The 23,577-nt window shown below is 44.6% G+C and overlaps 1 protein-coding gene across 7 annotated transcripts in view; it reads left to right on the forward strand.

The window, feature by feature from the left end:
• Positions 1–23,577, forward strand: part of MYO1B (myosin IB) — a 119,034-nt gene that overhangs the window by 8,980 nt on the left and 86,477 nt on the right. For all 7 annotated transcript variants that reach the window (XM_030454309.1, XM_030454310.1, XM_030454307.1 and 4 more), the window contains exon 2: positions 9,114–9,254. In XM_030454309.1, coding sequence (XP_030310169.1) covers positions 9,120–9,254 — 135 coding nt within the window. In that variant the 5' untranslated portion in view covers positions 9,114–9,119. The remainder of the gene's footprint in view (positions 1–9,113; positions 9,255–23,577) is intronic.

The raw sequence follows: 23,577 nt of genomic DNA on the forward strand, positions 1-23,577 counted from the left end.
GGCTGTGAAGGGATCCAGCAGAATTCCTGTGAGGAAGGGCTGAGGGAGCTGGGGGTGTTGAGGCTGGAGAAGAGGAGGCTCAGGGGAGACCTCATCACTCTCTACAACTCCCTGAAAGGAGGTTGGAGCCAGGGGGTGGTTGGGCTCTTTTCCCAGGCAACTCTCAGCAAGACAAGAGGGCACGGTCTCAAGTTGTGCCAGGGGAGGTTTAGGTTGGAGATTAGAAAGAATTTCTTTCTGGAGAGGGTGATCAGCCATTGGAATGGGCTGCCCAGGGAAGTAGTGGATTCTCCGTGTCTGGAGATATTTCAAAAGAGACTGGATGTGGCACTCAGTGCCATGGACTGGGAACCACGGGGGGAGTGGATCAAGGGTTGGACTTGGTGATCTCTGAGGTCCTTTCCAACCCAGCCCATTCTATGATTCTATGATTCTATGATTCTATGCTTGTGACCAAGGGGAAATAAAAACCCCATTATGATAAAAGTAAAAATAAAAGATCTCGATGAAACTCGCTTTCTTGATCCTTCCAAAAGGAGGGAAACCTTGGTCGGAAGAAATGTTTTCACTTTGTTTTGTAGGGGTATTTTGTGAGGGATCTTTTTAACGCGAGCTCTGGTGTGTCAGCCAAACCGCTGGCGTGTGACACACAACAAACAAAGAAGATCCCCCAAAATAAATAAGTGCTACCTTGGGTTTATGTTCCCCCTGTTCTGCAGCAGCTATGCAAACATAACCTTTGGATTGGGCTGGATCCCAAAAAAAAAAAAAAAAAGGGCAGAAAACTTCAAACGGCAGCTTTAAAGATGGAGATAATCAGCTTAAAAGGCCACCCCCTGCTCAGTGGAGTTGGAATATTCAGTAGTAAAGGCTAATTTTTGTGGGCATTATTCTTATTTTTATTTTATTTTAAAGAATTAAGACATTTTCTTTGTGTTCATGTTCTGTACTGACAACTTTTTAAAAATTCAACTTGTCCAAAGGGCTTTGTCAGTTTGAAATCCAGTTGTTGGAGGTAGGCAGGACCCTTGACAACTTCTGATTTTTGCAGCCACATTTTGGAAAAGATTCAAGAGAATCTTAGCAAGGTATGTGCTAAAAAGAGGTCCCCTTTGTTCCTGAATATCTCATCCCTTTTTGTGGATGTGGACCTGGAATGATCATAAAACTTTGTGGTTAGACAATGACTAAGGAAAGCCTAAATGTAAGAAACCACCCTGAATATTGTTTCTGCTGAAGTCAGTGGGAATTTAACCAGAATTTTGGACTGCAAACAGCCTTGCTTGTGAAGACCTATTTCCAGATGCATTGAAAATGGCCAAGGTTGTTCTCCCCATTGTACAGAAGTAATTACTGAATAAATAACTAAATAAAATTCAGGCTCCAGAGCAACCATTTACAGAAAAGGCTACTCCATACCTGGAATTTTGAGACCTGTCAGTGTAACCAAAAATGTAAAGGAACTTTTGCAGGGTAAAAATGGATATTTTTACATGTTTTGTTGATTTATTTTTATTTTTTTCAAGCTGTATCTTAGGAGGAGCTAAAGAAGGGTACCCTAGCAATGCTAAAGGGTCCCAATGTTTTTCCAAAACCTAACATGTCTGTATGACCAACCCAGGTGAGTTAAAGTCTGGAAGTTACCTTGGGAAATAGATTAACCTCTGACTGCAATTCCTGGTGGCTGTTATGGTGGTGTGGTTGCAAAATAATTATCAGAAAAACCTGTACTTCTGGGAGCATGAGGACAAGGAACAGAATAGATGTACCCCAGGGTCTCAGGCTTGTGATGTTGTGAAAGGGGCATCTTGGTTTTGGGGGACTGATAATAACTAATTACTGCTTAATGTCACTGGTAACCAACCAAAAATAATGTAAAATAAAATAATGTAGAAAAAAAAAAGATCCAAACAAAACACAAAACCCAACAGTACCCCCACAGGAGCTGCCAGAGAACTCAAGCAACAGCAACCAAACCTCTGTGTTCAGGAAGGGCTTGAGCCCTGCTAATGAAGAAAACTTCAACCACTGTTGACATCATTTGGAGACAATGTCCCAAGGAACATTTTTGACACTTCCCAATGAACTCCAGTTATTAGACTGATTTTTTTTCTAAACTCCAGCTTAGCCTCTTGTTGCTCCAGTGCTCAAAGATGCCACCGTTTCACCTGGTTGCAGCAGCTTGTTCGGCAGTGCTTCAAGTGGCCTTTTTCCTTCCTGAAGGAAAGTTGCCCAACCTTTAGGTGAATGCCTGGCATCCAGGTGGTAGGAGCCAGCAGAGCATTGGTCTCTCCTCTGGAATTCTGCTGGACAAATCTCTCATCTAAATTGCAGGCAGTGGGGCGCAACTCTCTCCTAATCTGATGTTGCCAAAGAGCCCTTCCCATGGAGCTGCTGCTGAATGCAAACATTCCTGCAGTCCTAACACAAATATGCCCCTGTAATGCCACATTTTCTTCCTTTTGCAGCTTACCAGAGCTGTTTGTTGGGAGCTGCTCAAGGAATCTGGTATGCATGTGCAATGCTCAGTGCCCACGGGAAATAAAGAGGAGTTGCACAAGGCTTTCAAATCACAGCTCTGGCTTGGTAGGTGAGATGGGACTCTTGAATTAGCTGACATTTCCCACAGATAAGCTCTTTTTTTTTAATAAATTTTTTCAGTTTTGGAAACCCTGATTTGTTCAGGAGGACTGGGAGGGAAGAGAATTCAGAAGATACTCAGACATTGGCCAAACCAAAAGGAACTATGGAGAGTCAAGAGGAAGCATTTTAGTGTTCCAGGAGTTCTTTTATTGCTTTTGCAATATCTGTTCACATCCCAGCTTGCAATCTGGCTGCCAGGATTCTCAAGTCCATTTTCCTTGCTGGAAGAAATCCTGGGCTGCACTCTCATGCTGGTTTCTGCATCACCTTGATGGTGGCAGAGCATCTGTGAGCATTCCCAGCTGGGCAGGAAGGTGCTGGGGTTCCAGGTAATGGATAGGGAATGTTGGGTGCACTGGAGCATCCAGAGAATGAAAAAACTTAGGGGAGGCAAAGTAAATATTTTTCTCTGGATGATACCAATGTTTTTCTATACATTCTGCTATCAGGAAATGTAGCTGTGAGTGGGAAGGGCACTTGGATAGTTCAGCTGCAGGGTGAACCAGCACAAGGTGTTTCCACTGGACTTGAGCCTTCTGGGGATCAGTCAGAAGGCAGGGATCTGTAGGGTTTTGTTAGGCAGCAAAACAGGACAAATTTAAATCCCCCCTCTTGCTAAATTGCTTGTCAGGAGTAGTGCAAGAGGGCTGGAGTCCCTTTTGGGTTTGTTTTGTTGAAGTAATGACCCCGTGTCTCTCACTGCTTTTTGCAGCAGTGGCCTCTCATTGTCCCTGTGCTGTGTGGGCTGATTGCTCCCTGAGAGAGGAAAAAAAAAGGGAATGAGTGGGTGAATGTAATTACAGCTCAGGATCAGACCTGGAACATAAAATCAGTCTGAGCTCTCATGCTGAATTACTGATGCTGCAGGTTGTCCCTGGTAGCTTTTATAGAAGGAAAAGATGCTTCTTCCTACAGTGAGTTGGTGGTAGTGAAACCGAAGGGGGTTTTGAGTGGGGTTTGTTTTTTTTTTAATAACCAGAGCTTGAAGCATATGTGGGTACTTCTGTTGTCACAACTTTGGCGGTGGGGAAATTGGTCTTTTGCTACAATGCCACAAAAAAAAAAAAAACAAAAAAACAAGGAAAAAAAAAACAAAAACAAAAACAAGCCACCTACCTGTGCAGCCAGTGATAATTCCAGTGCAGCAAATCATAGAATTTTCAGGGTTGGAAGGGACCTTAAAGCTCATCCAGTTCCAACCCCCTGCCATGGATCAGGACCTCCCACCAGCAAAGGTTGCTCAGAGCCCTGTCCAGGCCTTAAAAATCTCCAGGGATGGATGAGGCTTCCACCTTCTGAGCAACCTGTGCCAGGGTCTCACCACCCTCATGGTGAGGAACTTGTTCCTAACTTCCAGCCTAAATCTCCTCTCCTCTAGTTTGAATCCATTCCCCCTGCTCCTATCACTTCCTGACATCCTAAAAAGTCCCTCCCCAGCTTTCCCGTAGCCCCTGCAGATACTGGAAGGCCACAACAAGGTCTCCTCAGAGCCTTCTCCTCTCCAGACTGAACAACCCCAACTCTCTCAGTCTGTCCTCACAGCAGAGCTGCTCCAGCCCTCTCAGCATCTTCCTGGCCCTTCTCTGGACACACTCCAGCACTTCCATGTCTTTCTTGTGGTAGGGAAATGCAGATGTGTGCACATCTGTAGGCAGCTGCTGAGAGTTGTTGCTGGTTTACAGGGTGAGGGTGATGTTGGAAAACCTTGGATAATTCTGTAACATGCTGTATGCTGATAACAAGGGGGTTATCAGAGGTTCCCCTTTAGAGAATGTGTGCACTTAGTGGTACAAAGCTTTTGGGGTTTTGCCTTCTCTCTGTATCACCTTCTACCTACAGTTTAGCTCTTCTTTCAGAGGGGCTGATATTAGGGTGCTTTTGAATTTGCCATCCATCCAAGGACCAGGAAGGTTTTAGATCCTAGCTGGATGGCAATCCCAGGCATTGCAAGCTGCAACACTCTGGGTTTTAAAAGGAACTTGGGAGCATGTGGATAAAAGCATCTCACAAGATGTAGTGTGCCCAGCCCTTCTCCTCCTCCTGAGCATCTTGTCCAACATAAAACAGCTCAAGCTGTGCAGGATCACTGAAGAGTCCTTTTTATTCTTCTGAGAATGGAAACTTGTTGAAAGGGTTCTCACTCCATTGAATTAGGGCCTGGCTGTGGGACCAAAGTGAGAAGGAGCAGATTTGGCAGCTGACTGGAGAGCAGGGAGATGTTCAGAGCAGCTACAAATGTTTACTTTAGGGATAAGAAAGGTAAATTTGGGAGAGCTCAAGTGGTAAGTGAGTGTGGGAGAGAACAGAAAATGTCTGAGAAAGAATCGAATTTGCAGGCTGCAAGGAGATATTTTTTTTCTCAGTTAATTTGTTGCTATATGAGACTTTTAATAATTTGCAGCTGTGATCTTTTTACTTTTTCTTCCTGTCAACAGAAGGAAATGTTACAGTCCCCCAAAAACAACGTTTTAGGTAAACTGAGGGAGTGCTACTTCCATTTTTAGGTTATTTCTTATTGCATTTCCAATATTTCCAGCAATTTCCAGCAATCTTCATTTGCAAGTAGCTGGATGTGCCCTTGGTTTAAAGGACTCAGCCCACCTGGTTCATTAGGTTCCCACCTAATTCCTGGGGCTGTGGTTTAGGTCATGGCTGAGCTCTCAGACACTGGAAATACACTTTGGTCCCAGCCTTCTGATGGTTCTGGTTCATCAAAATGGTTCTTGAGCAACTTTAATCTTTTTAGAGATCTTTTTTAGAGAAGCTGCTTGCTTTTATGTAGTGTTCTCCACTTCGAATATATGACAAAAATAAATCCCTGGATGTGGATCCAGATTGAGTTTCTGAGCTTTTTAGGCATTATTGCTACAAACCTTGACTGAAGTTTAATCTTGCAATGTAGCAAAGATTTGATTGCTTTTATTTTTTATTTCTGTGTAGTGTGCTGATTTTTCAGGTTGGTTTGCTTTTGGTTTTTTGGTTTGCAAGCTCTGTCTATAGCTCTCCTATTACATTCTTCTAGTGGATTAAATGAATTTGTTTAATGTACATTGTTGACTTTTCCTAACAGTAGTTTTTATCCCCACCTGTTGCTTCAGGTGGGCAACCAAATTACCCCCCAAGCTTGCCAGATATTCCTGTGTTGTTAGCTAAAGTTAATGACTAAATCCCATCAAAGTGGAGAATAACAACATTGCTCCTGAAACATATATCAGTGCATAAAGTCATCTTTAGTGGGTGTTTTGCAAAAAACTAAATTTTTGCAGAAGATTTTGAGACTTCAGTGTCAGTCTAGACATAATGTCCTTTTTTTTTCATCACCTACGCTTCAACTATTTTCTAGCTCTCACATTAATGGAAATATTTTAACCATAGCATGAATGTCAAATAAAAAAAAAAACAAAAGGTGAAAATTAACCATTGACCATAAAATGGAGCTTTTCAAATATATATTGATCAACTGGCATTTGGGTACCACTTTCTGATCCCGCTTTTAGTAGTAGATGTGGTGTCTTTGTGCAGAATGTGCCTCTGAGCTGGAGTGCCCTTGAGGTGGTTTGGCTGCCCTTGGGCTTGAAATTCCCCAGCAGTGATGCAAGGAGTGTGCTAGGTGGGATGTAATCCCACAATACTACTTAGAACTTAAATTATAAATTGAAATTACCCATATTAGGATTTTGATGTTGACTTTTTTTTTTTTAACTACAAACTCAATATTTAATAAGTTCCATACTTGAGAATTTTCTTTTCAGTCTTCACAAATTGTTTGGGTTTTACCTGGTGGATGGGAAGTGATTAGGTCATGGAAATGAGCCTGGCAGTTCAAAGAATTTGCCTTAATGGGAGCCAGAAGTTGAAGTGATACCTCTGAAAAAGATTCTCTGAATGTTTAACATTTTCTTGGTGATTCTGAGAGATGAACTTTTTTGGAATAAATGTGTTCCCCTCTCCAAAAAATATTTGTGCAGTGTTTTTGTTTAAAATAAGCGCTCTTTTGTTTGTTTAGCAGAGTTGACTCAGCTTTGGTTGGTTATCATAGTTCAGCAGTGTTTTTGCATTTCTGTGTGAATTTCAAGTAATTCCCAGGCTGGGTTCAGGTTTTGGGCATCTTGCTGCATCACTTCCCTTCGCTGCCTGGGGAGCTTTGCTTCTCTCCTTTGAATCTGGAAAAACATCAAACACGACTTAAGTCTTGATCTAATATCCCTCAAATGCCACTCAGTGCTCCAAAAAATAATAATAATAGTAATTAAAAAAAAATCAACATGTAGTAATGCAGTGGAGAGAAGCAAGAGATAAAAGGTTGTGCTTTTTAAAAATGAGTTATCTGATGGATAGCTGTGATGGCAAGTCCAGGCTGCTTGTGTAAGAGGTGTTTGGAAAATATATTGGGAAATGAGTGTTTGTAGACAAGTTTCTTGTCCAGCTTTTAGTGGCAGGCATGGTGTATTGAAGGGGTTAAAAAAAAAAGACAAAATCATAGAATCATAGAATCATAGAATGGGCTGGGTTGGAAGGGACCTCAGAGATCATCAAGTCCAACCCTTGATCCACTCCCCCCGTGGTTCCCAGCCCATGGCACTCAGTGCCACATCCAGTCTCTTTTGAAATATCTCCAGACACGGAGAATCCACTACTTCCCTGGGCAGCCCATTCCAATGTCTGATCACCCTCTCCAGAAAGCAGTTCTTTCTAATCTCCAACCTAAACCTCCCCTGGCACAACTTGAGACCGTGCCCTCTTGTCTTGCTGAGAGTTGCCTGGGAAAAGAGCCCAACCCCCTCTGGCTCCAACTTTCAGGGAGTTGTAGAGAGTGATGAGGTCTCCCCTGAGCCTCCTCTTCTCCAGCCTCAACACCCCCAGCTCCCTCAGCCCTTCCTCATAGGACTTGTGCTGGATCCCTTCACAGCCTCCTTGCTCTTCTCTGGACCTGCTCCAGCACCTCAATCTCCTTCCTGAGCTGAGAACTGGACACAGGACTCAAGCTGTGGCCTCACCAGGGCTGAGCACAGGGGCAGAATTCCTTCCCTGGACCTGCTGGCCACGCTGTTCCTGATCCAGGCCAGGATGCCATTGGCCTTCTTGGCCACCTGGGCACACTGCTGGCTCCTGTTCAGCTTCCTGGCAATCCAGACTCCCAGGTCCCTTTCTGCCACTCTGTGCCCAGCCTGGAGCTCCCCATGGGGTTGTTGTGTTGAACCTCATCCCGTTGGGATCATCCCAACTCTCCAGTCTGTCCAGGTCCCTCTGCAGAGCCCTATCATCACTAAAGATATTGAAGAGCACCGGGCCCAACACTGATCCCTGGGGGACACCACAGCCGCCATTTTGATGCAGCCCCGTTCAGCACCACTCTCTGGGCCCGGCCCTCCAGCCAGTTCCTAACCCAGCATAGAGTACCCCTGTCCAAGCTGGGGGCTGACAGCTTTTTCAGGATAATCCTGTGGGAGACGGTGTCAAACGCTTTGCTGTGTTGTTGAGAATTAAACACCCTGCAGTGGCAGAGGGGACAAGCCTGGTAATGTCTCATAGCTGAGAGTTTGCTGCCAACTTGGTGTGTCTTGGTTTCTGATGTGTGTTAGAAAAACTTGATTTTTTAGCCTCATCCTGAAAGCAGTGACTGTGCCTGGAGTCCTCGAGGAGCTCACTTCATCCTCTGGAATTTTTAGGTTGGAAGGGTAAAATTGGGACACCCAAATAGGTGCTGAGTTTTGGGCTGATCTTGGCTTCTTTGCCTGAATTTTTTTTAATCAGAGTTGGCTACTTTGGTTCCCTGTTGAAACCTTGTCAGCTAGGTTGCTGCTGCCCCCAAAAATGCTCTCTCAAGCAATAAAATGACAGATAAATCCAAAGAAAACTGGTTGGGAGGTGAAGTAATTTGGTAGGTTCCTGTAACCAAGAGCAGTACTGCACTGGAATATAGGCACTCAAGATAACAGGGTTTATGGATTAAGCCAGAATTTTGTGGGCTTTGTCTCTGTAGGAGTTTATTTCCATTGAAATATTGATGGGAAATATTAAATAATGATGAGAAATGCAAGGTGAGAAAGAAGTCCAGGCTAGGGTACTGCCAAATTTAAAGCCTAACATGATGCACTGGCAATGCAGGTGAAGCTTTTGGTAAAACTTTGGGTCTGTGGACATTTGGACACCGTGGTGAAGTCAGCCAAAATATCTGGATGTGGTGCCCACTGGAGTTTTCATTCCTGTTTCTTGCAGTTTCCTGTGTAATGAAGGCATTTTTGACTGTTAGAAATTAAGTGTTTGGAATTGTGGGGGCTACCTGGGTGGATAGAAATTGTTTGAGAATGTTATTTGGAAATTATAATTAAAAAGATCATAGGATGATTTGGCTTTATACTTCTATTCCTTAAATAGTGTTACTGAATAGCAACCTGTGAATAATCAGAATAATTTTAAGCTAATTTTTCGGTTTTTTCCCCCCCCCCCTCTCATTTCTTTCTTGGCAGGAGAAAATGGCAAAAATGGAGGTCAAGACATCACTCTTAGATGACATGATAGGGGTGGGAGATATGGTTCTTTTAGAGCCACTTAATGAAGATTCCTTCATCAACAACCTGAAAAAACGCTTTGATCACAACGAAGTTTATGTGAGTATGCATTAACAAATGGCATCCCTGGGCAGCTCTGCTGTCACTCTTTAAATATGTGTTTATTTATAAGGATACACATAGCCTGAATGCCTAAACACAACCTATTGTATTAAGGATATTTTGAACCTTTCCTGGAGTGCATTGTTTGCATTGGATCTTTTCATCTGGGGTATTTTTCCTTTTTTTCCTGTTGCACGATGTGGTGGAAGCTCTGATTTTCTTTAAAAAACCAGCTCCAGAACTGATGAGGAGTACAAAAAACTTTAATTTTGATACTCAGTATAATAAATGAGTTGTATAAACTATGATATATGGCAGTGATAAATAATTCACTTCCAGGATGTTAAAGCAGGTTGAGGGAGAAACCTGAAATATGCTTGGGCTTGCTGAAATGTTGCCTGCTGTCTTTGATTTGCTAAAAAAAGCTTTTCTGGTCAGAATGGTTGAATTTCAACTAAAACAATGATATATATATTGAATATAAGTGGAAGTAATAAAACTCTTCAGGGGTATTAATCTTTGAGTGATGATCAGTAGGAGAGATGCTGTGAGCTGAAACACAGGCTGGGAATGAGCAGACAAATTATGGTTCCAGTTAAGCCTTCCATTTCCTGCTTCATCCCCCCTTTTTTTTTTTTTTTCCCATTTTTGTTAAAACGTGCACAGGATTTTCTCTCTTGTCCTTCTGAGGCTGTGTGAACTTCATGATTTGGAGAGACTTCCCAAGGCTGCTGGTGAAAGATAAAGTCTTTTCAGAGTAAAGCTGAAATATTTAGGTCAAAGTATGGCTGTGATCTGCAAGCAATCGTGTCTGCAGCTTATTTCAACCAAACTGCTGTGTTCTGTACTTAATTATAACTTAGCTCCCTCCCTTTTACTTTTAAGTGTGACTATTTTTTTCCTTCTTTCTAAGAATTAGAACCTCCATGGTTTCATTATAGTTTTTCCTCTGCATCTTCCAGTATGGGAGGATCTATTATTTTTTTTTTCCCCCATTTTTATCCCTCAGTTGGGGATATATTTCCCTGTGCTTTTGTACCTCTGCCTTGTCTGTCATCCAGACTAATTTTTCCACTCACCTGTGCCTGCTCCCTTTTATCTTGGCAATACCCAGTTGCACCTTCCTGCTATTGTGTCACCTCTTTAAGTTTGGACCAACACTTAAGATAAAGCAAAAAATAAAAGTAAAATGAGGGTTGTCAGTCTCCTTTAAAGCCTCCTTGGAGAAGAAGCCAAAATGATCTACATTTGTAGAGAGATTTTAATGGTTAAAACCATCTTCCTGAGACCTTTGGGAGTTACATAAAAAAAAAAAAACCCAAAAAAAAACCTTTTAAATTTTTTTTGCTCTTTGAAGGTGTAGTCTGTTCCCTCTTGATAATAATCCTTAGATGTTAATGCAGGCAGGTAGATAAATTCAGAGGGCTTTCCAGTCTGGGATTCTATAATTAACGAGCTTCACATCAGTTTTGGTGTTAACTCTATAGTCTTAATCCCTCCGGTAAAAATGGGTGATGCTGAATCATCTCATTCCACTTCCCCTCAAGAAAATCTGAAGGAGAAGAGAAGGAAAAGGAGTTATTTGTACTGGAGATTCAGGAGGACAGTATTGCCTTCCCTAATCCTTGTGTCATATTTCCAAGTTTTATTTGGAGCACTGAGGACAGAAGTCTCTTCACAAGGATTGCTGTAAGTCATGTAGGAGTGGATTTATCAAGATTTTATTTCATTTTAATGTCAGCTACTATGGATTGCAAAGTATTTAATTGCATGTTCCTGATTAATTTAGAGCAGAGAGCTTTTTCCTTGAAAGAAATCAGTGTGAATGACAAATGGGCAATCTGTTTGATTTTTATCTCCTATTCACATCAGTTTTGGGGTTAACTCTGTAGTCTTAATCCCTCCGGTAAAAATGGGTGATGCTGAATCATCTCATTCCACTTCCCCTCAAGAAAATCTGAAGGAGAAGAGAAGGAAAAGGAGTTATTTGTACTGGAGATTCAGGAGGATAGTATTGCCTTCCCTAATCCTTGAGTCATATTTGGAGCACTGAGGACAGAAGTCTCTTCACAAGGATTGCTTTAAGTCATGTAGGAGTGGATTTGTCAAGGTTTTATTTATTTTTCATGTCAACTACTATGGATTGCAAAGTATTTAATTGCATGTTCCTGATTAATTTAGAGCAGAGAGCTTTTTCCTTGAAAGAAATCAGTGTGAATGACAAATGGGCAATCTGTTTGATTTTTATCTGCTATTCCATGCCAGCTCACAAGCATGTTGAACCACTCAGTTCCTTGTGACAGTGACAGAAAATACTCTGTTTCCCCAGTTCCTGGGGCTGGCACTGCCATGCAGGGTTATGTCACCAAGGTGTCACTTCGAGCAGTGTAGGAACCTTTGCCTTACAGCTGGGAAAGCCCAATACTGAAACCTGCTCTGCTGAGAAGGGGGAACTGCTGCCAAAACAAAAGGATTTTTTTGTTGTTGTTAGCATCTCAGGTTTTGTTTTGTTTTTTGTATTTTTGGGTTGGGTTTTTTTTGGGGGGGTGGGTTTGGGTTTTTTTTTTTTGTTTAATGTGGGATATTTGGGGGGGGGCTTTTTCCTTTTTTCCTTTTTTTTTTCCTTCTCCCCTTTTTTCCCTTTTTTTCCTTTTTTCCTTTTTTTCTTTTTTTCCTTTTTTTTTCCTTTTTTCTTCCTATTTTCCTTTTTTTTTCCTATTCCCCTTCCCCCTTTTTCCCTCTTCCCCTTTCCCGCTTTCCCCCTCTCCCCCTCTCTTCTTCTTCCCCTTCCCCCCTTTCCCCCTTTCCCCCTCTCCCCCTCTCCCCCTTCCCCCTTCTCCCTTCTCCCTTCTCCCTTCCCCTTTTCCCCTTTTCCCCTTTCCCCCCTTTCACCTTCTCCCCCTTCTCCCCTTTCTCTACCTTCTCCCCCTTTTTTTCTCCCTTCTCCCCTCTTCCTTTTCCTTCTTCCCTCCCTCCCTTTCCTGCTGACTTATTCCCCTTGCAGCTCACACCCATTCCTCCTTTCAACCTCCTGCTTTATTTGATCAAGTGATTGAGTTGCTTAAGCTGCCACAAGTCCCCTTTGTGACCCCACAGGAGGAAGGCAAAACCATATCAGACCTGTGCAGGTATCAAACCATTCCCCAACCCCACCAGAGCTGCAAAGGATCCAGGCTGCTCTCTGTGCCAGGCACTGCTCCTGGCTACTCCAGTTCCTCAGTCTGTGATGCTGCAAACCACCTGAGGAACATTATCTCCTTCCCCTTTTCTCCCCCTTTTTCCCCCCTTTACCCCCTTTCCCTCTCCTTTTCCCCCCTTTTCTCCTCCTTTTCCCCTTCTTTTCCCCCCTTCTTTTCTCCCCTTCTTTTCCCCCCTTCTTTTCCCCCTTCTTTTCCCCACTTCTTTTCCCCCCTTCTTTCCCCCTCCCTTTCCCCCCCTTTTTTCCCCCTTTCCTCCCTTTTCCCCACCTTTTCCCCCTTCTCCCTCCTCTTCCCCCTCTTCCCCTTTTTCCCTCCTCTTTCCCCCCCTTTCTCCCCTTTCCCCCCTCTTCTCCCCTCTTCCCCTTTCCCCCCTTTTTCTCCCCTTTTTCTCCCCTTCTTCTCCCCTTTTTCCCCCCTTTTTCCCCCCCTCACCCCCTTTCCCCCCCTTCTCGCACCTTTCTTCCCCCTTTCCCCACTTTCCCCCCTTTTCCCCCCCTTTTCCCCACTTCCCCCCCTGTCCCCCCCTTTTTCCCCCTCCTTCCCCCTCCTTTCCCCCTCCTCTCCCCCTCCTTTTCCCCCCCCTTCCCCTCCCCTTTCCCCCTCCTCTCCCCCTCCTTTCCCCCCCCTTCCCCTCCCCTTTCCTCCTCCTTTCCCCCTCCTTTCCTCCCCTTTTACCTCCTTTCCCCCCCTTCTCCTCCCTTTTCCCCCCTTGAGTCCTGCTGCCCTGCAGATTTCATGCCCCTGTGGATGTATTTTAGGGAACTTTTAAAGCCAAGAGCAGCCAGAGCAGTGCTCACAGCAGCACCTGCACATTCATTTTCAAGTGCCAGCTCTTCTCCTTTCTCCTTATTCCCTACCTGCTCTCCTCTCCCCAAAGCCCACTCCCAAAAACTCCACTTGGCATTTCTGTTTTTAGCCTCAGCTGAGCACAGGGAAGCCTCTCTTACACCTGGAAGTGATGTGGATTTTACCATGTAAAACCTGTAAAACCATGTAAAATCGGGGGGTACCAAATGGGGCTGTGACAGAGCTGCTCTTGGTGCTTTACAAAGGCCCCAGAGCTCCTCAGCTCTGTAAAACACCACAAAAAACCCCTCAGGATCCTTTCTGATCATGATAAATTCAATGGATTTATCCTTTGATGACTTTCTTGTGGAGTTAAGCTTGTTCTCATCTCAGCACCCTGTTGTAGCATCACTAAAAATTGCATCCAAGTGTAAAAAAAAAAAAATCTTAAGTCAAACTGAAGCTGTATGGGTGAGCTGAAATATTTTACAGCAGTAAAGCAGGACTTAACACCAGTTTCTGAGCACTTTTCTGTAGCCTGATGACTACAGATGTGAGTTTTAAAACAGAATGGCAGCTAATAACCTTCAGAGGGGTTTGTTGTGAGGCCTGAGACCTGTAACCTGAATTTTGGTTAAATTCTGAAATCCTGAAATCCTGAAAAATCTGAAATCCTGAAAATTCTGGGTCATTTTACAGCCTTTCCAACGATATCTGTTAGCTAGTCTTGGGAGGTCAAGGTGGGAGTCAGCTTGAGCCATTAGTGAGCAGTGCCAAATCTCTCCCTGGAGCCAAAAATGACAAGACAAATAGGCTCATTCCTCTGGAAGAAAATGCAATTTTGGGCCTTTCTGGTCTCTTTCACAGTAGGTATGTCCCATGCTGTATGTTTGATGTTGGAGATCCTATTCCAGCTCAGTTTACCCCTTGGAAATTCCAGATTTCATCCATAAGAGCTCCCCTGGCAGGAGCATTCAGATCTGGACTCTGAGAGTTCTCCTGGGCATGGTCACTGTTAGCCCTTAGAAAAAAGTAAAGAATTAAAATGAGAAGAAAATTTAATTTAAAATTAATTTAATTTAATTTTAAAAAATGAATAAACTCTTAATTTTCTAATTTTAATTTTTCTCATTAAAGTTGGATGCCATCAGAGCTATAAGAACACCCCTCACAGTTAAAGACCAGAGTGCAACTTTATTACCTGTTGTTCAATTTTATGTGTTTTTGAGGGAAAGTTTAATGGCCTTGGGTGTTAGGTTGCATAGCAGGGCACAAAGCTGGAGGCTGTGCCTATAAAAATAAGCACGAAGGCTGGTGGGGCTGGACTTGGCCAAAAATTCTGCTAAAACCCATCAGATTCTGCAGTAATCCCTTGGGGGGAAAGGGCTCATTGGGTAACACAAGTGGTGATTGGAAATGGAAATCTTGGAGTTCAGGCACGTCTGAAAGTGCCTGGTGTGTGTCTGACCAAGAAAAGTCTCATTAAAAACCTGTAATTATTTATTACAGTGGTTTTGGAACTCTTCAGGCTTTTCATTGGTAAAATTTGCCTCGCTTTTTTTTTTGCAGAAGTCCCTTTTCTGTAAATATGGGTAACAAAAACCTGGTTGAGTTTTGCTTTAGCTTTACAGAGCTGGTGGACAGTGGAGTTAGCAAGGAGGAAAAAAAAAACACAATGTTGATTATTTGAAGGTTCCAGGGAGCAGTTTCTGTGGTTAAAATGTGTGACCTGGAGACCGCGTGAGAAACTTCAGGAATCAAGTTCAGTTTGTGTGTCACCCCTGAATTTTGACTTCTTTTGGTTGAACTCCCTCCCTCAACTTTTTTTTTTTTTTTTTTTTTTTTTCCAAGTTGACCAAAAAATACTCTCAGCCAGTCCAGCTCAGCAATTATTTTTCCTGTGTGTTCTGGGGTGCTGACAAATGGGAGGGGGGCATCTGTCAATAGGTGTATTTATACTCAGGAGTGGTAGAGGTTCAGGATATTATTTTTTTCTGGATTTTTGTTAGGTGTGTGCAAGGGAGGAGGAAGGGGTCTGGATGGGAGTGGTGCTGTGTAGGTCTTTAGAGACCAGAGAGTGTTTTATTCTGCTGCCCGGCACATTTTTCCCCACAGTTTTGTTGTTTCTTGAAGCCTTCCCAAATTTGCAGAGGTCAACATTTTGTTCCTTACAACAAATTGTTTGTTGGCTTTTTGCTCTTTCCAACAAAACAAGAAGCTTTCTCTGATGTCAGTGTTTAATTTGTGTTTTCTGTGCGTGGAGTCTGTGGGCTGCTTTGGGCAGGAACACTCTTAGGGTACTGAACACATGGGTTTTTTTTATCACTGCAATATTAAATATTTGGCATTCCAGTATAATAACTCAGTGCTGGCTGTCTCAGGGAGCATCTTTGTGGCTGCCTTCTGGTGGTGTGGCTCTTGGAGTGGGCTTCTTTGAGCTCCTTCCTGTTCATCTCTATTGCTGTGATATTTTTGGGGCAGCCTTTTTGTTTCTCATTTTACTTTACTCCACTGTGTCTGTCTGTGTTATTGCTTCATTCCTTTTTCAGCTACCTTACAGTATTTAGGAGTTTACTGAGCTGCTGTCAAGCATATCATAGAATCATAGAATCATAGAATCATAGAATGGGCTGGGTTGGAAGGGACCTCAGAGATCATCAAGTCCAACCCTTGATCCACTCCCGCTGCAGTTCCCAGTCCATGGCACTGAGTGCCACATCCAGTCTCTTTTGAAATATCTCCAGACACAGAGAATCCACTACTTCCCTGGGCAGCCCATTCCAATGTCTGATCACCCTCTCCTGAAAGAAATTCTTTCTAATCTCCAACCTAAACCTCCCCTGGCACAACTTGAGACCGTGCCCTCTTGTCTTGCTGAGAGTTGCCTGGGAAAAGAGCCCAACCCCCCCTTTCAGGGAGTTGTAGAGAGTGATGAGGTCTCCCCTGAGCCTCCTCTTCTCCAGCCTCAACACCCCCAGCTCCCAGCTCCCTCAGCCTCTCCTCACAGGACTTGTGCTGGATCCCTTCACAGCCTCCTTGCTCTTCTCTGGACCTGCTCCAGCACCTCAATCTCCTTCCTGAGCTGAGGGGCCCAGAACTGGACACAGGACTCAAGCTGTGGCCTCCCCAGGGCTGAGCACAGGGGCAGAATCCCTTCCCTGGACCTGCTGGCCACACTGTTCCTGATCCAGGCCAGGATGCCATTGGCCTTCTTGGCCACCTGGGCACACTGCTGGCTCCTGTTCAGCTTCCTGGCAATCCAGACTCCCAGGTCCCTTTCTGCCACTCTGTGCCCAGCCTGGAGCTCCCCATGGGGTTGTTGTGTTGAACCTCATCCTGTTGGGATCAACCCAACTCTCCAGTCTGTCCAGCTCCCTCTGCAGAGCCCTCCTGCCTTCCAGCTGATCCACACTCCCCCCCAGCTCAGTGTCGTCTGTGAATTTGCTGATAAAGGACTCAATCCCCTCATCTAAATCATCAATAAAGATATTGAACAGAACTGGGCCCAACACTGGTGGCTTTGTTGCTGCTGCACTGGTACCTGGTATTCTGGATGCTGTACTTGGAGGAAGAGAGTGGAGAACAGAATTATGTGAATGTGACACAATTGTCTTGGTCTGTACTGGCCTTGTGACACCATGAGGAACAAAGTTTTGTGGTCCTGGGAAACATAAATGCAACTTGCTGGGAAAATCTTCATCCTGATGTGTTAACAGTGACTGCTGAACTTCAGCTCTATTCTGCATTTCGTTACATTCTCATGTCAGCATTACCCTGATGGGCTTTCCTAGGTTGTTTTTGTGGCCAGATGGGGTCCCTGGTTGGTTTTTCTTAGGTTTGGGAGGGTTCTTCCCTGGGGTGTTGGGTACCTCCTGTCTGTGTGCATGCCTGTTGGTAGCAGCTCAGTGTCTGTAACATGCAGAGGAGTCTGTCCCACTGCCAGACTTGGCCCTGCTCTCTTCTCCCTCAATGTTTTTATTTGTGTTTATCCCATGAGTCCAGGCTGAACTCCTCTGGGAGTTTGAGGTGTGGTGACTGAGTGGTTTCTTGAAGGCAGGGTGGTTTCAGAGCTGGAGAAGAGCATCCTTCTATCCATCCATCCATCCATCCATCCATCCTGTGAAGGGAACCCAGGGGACCTGAGTTTCCTCAGATCTCCTTCTCTTCCTCCCTTGGGAGATGCCTGCATCATTTTGAGTGCTTTTTCCCAGCAGTGCCTCAACAATTTCCTCCTTTTAGGGAAGCTACTGAGCAGCAGTAATAATATTGTTGCAGCTGCCACAGGCTAGGACCTTGAAGCCTGCTGCTTCTCTTTCAGATGTGAAGAAGAGTTTGGATGCCCAAGGCACACATCATTTCCTGTGATAGCTTTGGATCTAAGAAGAACTATCCTGCCTCCCTCTAAATCTTGCTCTGCTTGTTATCCAGGCACAAATCCTGTTGCTCCTTTGCATCCGCCTGCTCTGGCAAAACAAACTTTATAACTTGCTTGGAGTCAGGAGGGAAGATTTGCACAGCCAGTAGGTTGGTTGCTTTTTGCCTTCAAGTGCTTCGTGGGAGGAGGATCTCAAGACAGTGCTTTGTTTCCTTTCCTTTTGTACAGCTCCCCCGATGCTAGGTGTTGGGTTTGAAGCCCTTGTTTGTGTGCAGTGTCTGCAGAAAAGAATCAGAAAACATTATTGAGGATCACAGAAAACTAGGGGTGTACTGTGAGCTGTGCCTTCTCCTCCCCTGCACGCTCTTTCTTTTTTTTTTACTTCTGATGTGATGCTTATTAAAAAGAGAGGAGGTGGTGTGGGAAATGCCTCCCCTAGGGCCTCAGGAACTGTTATTCTGGTGGCTCTGCCCCAAAATATTGTGTAGTTCTTCATGAAGGTGATGGTGACATATGAGCATTTACAGGTGATTTCCGTGCACTTCACAAGCAATAAAAACACAACAGAAAGATTAACAAAAGATTGGCAAATAACAGAAATGGGTGCAGAAGCATCCAAGTACTGTAAAAACATGATTTTTACGTAGATTAGGATTGGCTGCAGCACGGCAGGAGATTTTTCCCAACCTGCCCCACCCCAGTTTATCCACACAGAAATAATAAATTATTTTGGAATGAGTGCTGTTTCTTAGCTTTTCACCAGTGCTTTATTGGCACGGACACTCTCCCATCTCCAGCTTGCTCTTTGCTTAGGAAAAACAAGTGTTCATCTTTTCCAAAGGGAGTAAGCACTGATGGTTCTTGAAAAGCTTTCCTTACATTTTCTTATCCCTGCTTTGGGCCGACCTCCTCACTGCTTGCTCTGTGGGTTTCATCTGCGACTGCATCCTGTGGGATATATAATTTTTGTATATATATATATTTATTTTTACTTATTTATTTATGTGGAACCTCCTATGCTCAAGCTTGCACCCATTGCAAGCTTGCAAGCTCGTCCTATCACTGGACATCACTGAGGGGAGCCTGGCTCCATCCTGCCACTCACCCTTTACATATTTATAAAAATTAACAAGGTCACCCCTCATACTCCTCCAAGCTGAAGAGACCCAGCTCCCAGAGCCTTTCCTCGTAGAGACCTAGCTCTAGGATTTTAGGTGGCTTATTTGCACTGACACCCTAGCACCTCACTTGTTTGAGCTCCTTCCTGTTCAGCTCTACTGCTGTGATATTTGGGGGGCAGCCTTTTTGTTTCTCACTTGACTTTACTCCACTGTGTCTGTCAGTGTTATTGCTTCAGTCCTGAGGAAGTACTGATGGTTCTTGAAAAGCTTTCCTTACATTTTCTGATCCCTGCTTTGGGCCGACCTCCTCACTGCTTGCTTTGTGGGTTTCATCTGCGACTGCATCCTGTGGGACATATAATTTTTGTATATATATATATATTTTTTTTTTCTTATTTATTTATGTGGAACCTCCTATGCTCAAGCTTACACCCATTGCCCCTTGTCCTATCACTGGACATCACTGAGAGGAGCCTGGCTCCATTCTCCTGGCACTCACCCTTTACATATTTATAAAAATTAACAATTTTTATAAACCCTCATACTCCTCCAAGCTGAAGAGGCCCAGCTCCCAGAGCCTTTCCTCATAGAGACCTAGGTCTAGGATTTTAGATGGCTTATTTGCACTGATACCTTAGCACCTCACTTGTTTGAGCTCCTTCCTGTTCAGCTCTATTGCTGTGATATTTTGGGGGCAGCCAACTCTCCAGGTCCCTCTGCAGAGCCCTCCTGCCTTCCAACTGATCCACACTCCCCCCCATCTTAGTATCATCTGTGAATTTGCTGATGATGGACTCAATCCCCTCATCTAAATCATCAGTGAAGATATTGAACAGAACTGGGCCCAACACTGATCCCTGGGGGACACCACAGCCGCCATTTTGATGCAGCCCCGTTCAGCACCACTCTCTGGGCCCAACCCTCCAGCCAGTTCCTAACCCAGCACAGGGTGCTCCTGTCCAAGCTGCGGGCTGACAGCTTTTCCAGGAGAATGCTGTGGGAGACAGTGTTCTCACTTGACTTTACTCCACTGTGTCTGTCTGTGTTATTGCTTCAGTCCTGAGGAAGTACTGATGGTTCTTGAAAAGCTTTCCTTACGTTTTTCTCCTCCCTGCTTTTGGCTGGTTGCTTGCTTTGCGGGTTTCACCCGCGACTGCGTCCTGTGGGAGGAATTCTGTTTGCACAAAAACATCCCTCTGCAGCCAGAGAGGCGGGTGGCTGAGCTGATTAATCTGCTTCATTAATTAACAACATTAGAGGCAGTCATAATGACGGTGAGGTTGGCAGCACCACTCACTCAGCACTGGGGAGATTTCTGTGCCCTCGAGAAACTCGGCAGAGAAACCTGACAGCTTGTGCTCATCCTTCCCCTCCAAGTGCCTGCCCCAACTTGCTCTCTGGGTCTCTGTCTCTGCCAAAACGCTCTGCCCTGACTCCAGGGTTGGGATCTCCACCAGCTTCCAGCTCCATGGAAGGGTTTCGTCTTGGTTGGTGCAGGTCACCCACAGGCTGCTGCTCTTTGCATCCTGACTCGCAGGATCCAGCCCTTCTCAAGGGGTATTTTAGCAGGGCTTTTGTTGTTGTTACTCTTGTTCTGACACAGGTAGTCTCAGGGGGGGATGGTTTGGGAGGGTGTAGATGTTCTTCAGCCTTGGTGTGACCCCACTGAGCTTTTTCTTCTTGAGTCTTTGGATCAGCCATCAGCATATTTGGTACGTGCCCCTGGTTGCACACTCCTGATGAATTTTCTCTCTAGCAAGGTGGTTTTGCTTGAGTTGTGGATACTGTTGCCTCACTTTCTTTTGCTTGATTTTTTTTCTCCCCTTCTTCCAAATTTCAGGAACTTACCATGGGGTTTTCTATGTAATTGTCTCCTATTCAGCCTTTATTGCCCTGTCCAGGTTTTACAGGGCTGCCTATGATGATTAATAACTTCATTTAATACATGAATATTTTACCAAGATTGGTGAGGATTTTTTGTTTCTTTTTTTTTTTAAGGGGACTTTGCCACACTTCAGAGGTAAAAATGCAATGTCCACTAAGGAGGGATGGTAGTCATTATGGGCAATAGGCTGTGTTTGTTCAGAAACCCAGTATTACATTTCTTCCTTTGTACAAACATAATTAGAGAGGATTCCAGCCAAATTACAGTAAAAAATATTCAGTAATATCCAGGAGAATGGAAGGTTTCTTCAGGGTAAAGCTGAATCTGGATTGTATTTCTAGTTTGCTGCAGACTAGAGTTTGGAAAAGGAGATTTTTAGCATTGGCTTCCCTTCCAGTGTGGGAGGTGGAAATTGGCTTTCTTACCTAAAAGATATCATGGATTACTTGGATTTTCTCAAGAGCTGATCAGGACCTATGGGAAGATGCTGTATTTGCTGGGAGATGCTGATGAGAGGTTTCAAAGCTCAGAAGTTTCTTCAGCTAACTAAGAATCAGTGCTGTGTGATGCTGCAGGGCTGGATATGGGCAAAATCCCCACAGACAGAAGCTCCTGTCTGAGGAAATAAAAAATTGTCAGTTCCTGTTGTTCCCATTTGATCATTGCTCTTTGGGGTTGCTTTGCTGGAGGTACCTGGAGGCTCCACTCCTGCTCCCAGCTCCCTGAAGCCCAAGGCCTTGGCTCAAGGCGAAGTGCAGCTGCATCCTTTGGATCAGTTCTGTTCAATATCTTTATTGATGATTTAGATGAGGGACACTAAGCTGGGGGGAAGTGTGGATCAGCTGGAAGGCAGGAGGGCTCTGCAGAGGGAGCTGGACAGACTGGAGAGTTGGGCTGATCCCAACAGGATGAGGTTCAACACAACAACCCCATGGGGAGCTCCAGGCTGGGCACAGAGTGGCAGAAAGGGACCTGGGAGTCTGGATTGCCAGGAAGCTGAACAGGAGCCAGCAGTGTGCCCAGGTGGCCAAGAAGGCCAATGGCATCCTGGCCTGGATCAGGAAGAGCGTGGCCAGCAGGTCCAGGGAAGGGATTCTGCCCCTGTGCTCAGCCCTGGGGAGGCCACAGCTTGAGTCCTGTGTCCAGTTCTGGGCCCCTCAGCTCAGGAAGGAGACTGAGGTGCTGGAGCAGGTCCAGAGAAGAGCAAGGAGGCTGTGAAGGGATCCAGCAGAATTCCTGTGAGGAAGGGCTGAGGGAGCTGGGGATGTTGAGGCTGGAGAAGAGGAGGCTCAGGGGAGACCTCATCACTCTCTACAACTCCCTGAAAGGAGGTTGGAGCCAGGGGGTGGTTGGGCTCTTTTCCCAGGCAACTCTCAGCAAGACAAGAGGGCACGGTCTCAAGTTGTGCCAGGGGAGGTTTAGGTTGGAGATTAGAAAGAACTGCTTTCTGGAGAGGGTGATCAGACATTGGAATGGGCTGCCCAGGGAAGTAGTGGATTCTCTGTGTCTGGAGATATTTCAAAAGAGACTGGATGTGGCACTGAGTGCCATGGGCTGGGAACCACAGGGGGAGTGGATCAAGGGTTGGACTTGATGATCTCTGAGGTCCCTTCCAATCCAGCCAATTCTGTGATTCTATGATCACAGGTAGAGTGAATTTTTTTCTGTGCTGTCATGAAACAGCACAGGCCAACCCCTGGAGTATTGCCGGGTGAGATCCCAGTTTATTTGTTTGTGTGTTTTTCAAGAACCCAGCCCATCCCTCTCCACCAAACACCTACATTGCAATACACAAGGGAATCAAAGCCACAGAAACAGTTGATAAAAAATGGTTTAGGGTGGGTTTGCTTTTAGTCTTGTACTTACTCGTTTCTGACAGTCTTGTAGCTTTGCTGATGTTGTTTCTGACCTGAAAAAAAAACCCCCAGTGCAGAAGCAGGGTGCATTTAGGCATTTTCCTGTGGCCAACCATAGTGAAAAACAAATTGGAGCCCACAGCGGGATTGTTGAAACAAGAGATGATATTTTAATAGTGCATTAATCCAGCTGCTAATGTGTATTAAAATGTTTTTCTGGGGTAACATTACTGTCTTAAATTTTGAATGTTGTCTTAAAGTTTGAGACAGTTCAGCAAACTGGGGACGTGTAAGTACAGGCTCCCTCTGTGGCTGCCATCCCCTTGGCCTCAGCTCTTCTGGGCATGCAGCGGCACGTGTGCTTGTGAGCTGGCAAGGTCCAGAACCACAGTAATTCAGGCAAAAGCAGATGAAAATGAGATTATATGAGAAAGATAATCTTGTATGCGTCACGTTAAAAAAAAAAAAAAAAAGCCAACACAAAACCAAAACACAGCCCCCATATCCCCTCCCGCCCACCCTGAAACAGTGCTGCCCAATCCTTGGTTCTGGGTTTGTTCCCCAAAAATCTCCTTTACACTTTGATCCTGCTTCAGTGTGTCTCGTTTTGACTGATTGTTTGAGTGTGGTGTGATCACAAACTGTTCAAAATGATCGGAACCCAAGAAATGTGAATTACACAAGTCTGGAGTCTTAAAATTTGGTCTGCATAAAAGAAAGATTTGGTATCCACACAAGCAATTTTTTTTTTTTCTAGAATTTATTTTCTATCTTTATGCTCCAGTGTTTAAAAGTTAAGTAAACAGGGCAACCTTCCTGAGCCCTGGGAGTTCAGCATATTTGCAGGGCACATTAGCAATTGGACATTTTACAGCAGGAGGCACTTCTGTGTAGCAGCAATTTTTTCTGGACTGTTGTAGGCTACCATGGGTAAAAAGTGGTGTTTTTTGGTATTTTTTTTTTTTTTTAACAGAGCTTCCAGAATGATGTAGAGCACATTTCCAGGAGGTCTGCAGCAAATCTGTGTAGAGCTGCTTCATGATTTTAAATTCTGCACAAGGGTTTTTGCAGAGGAACCCACAGATCCAGGAAGCTTT

This window comes from Calypte anna, chromosome 7, assembly GCF_003957555.1.
Source record: "Calypte anna isolate BGI_N300 chromosome 7, bCalAnn1_v1.p, whole genome shotgun sequence".
NCBI lineage: Eukaryota > Metazoa > Chordata > Aves > Apodiformes > Trochilidae > Calypte > Calypte anna.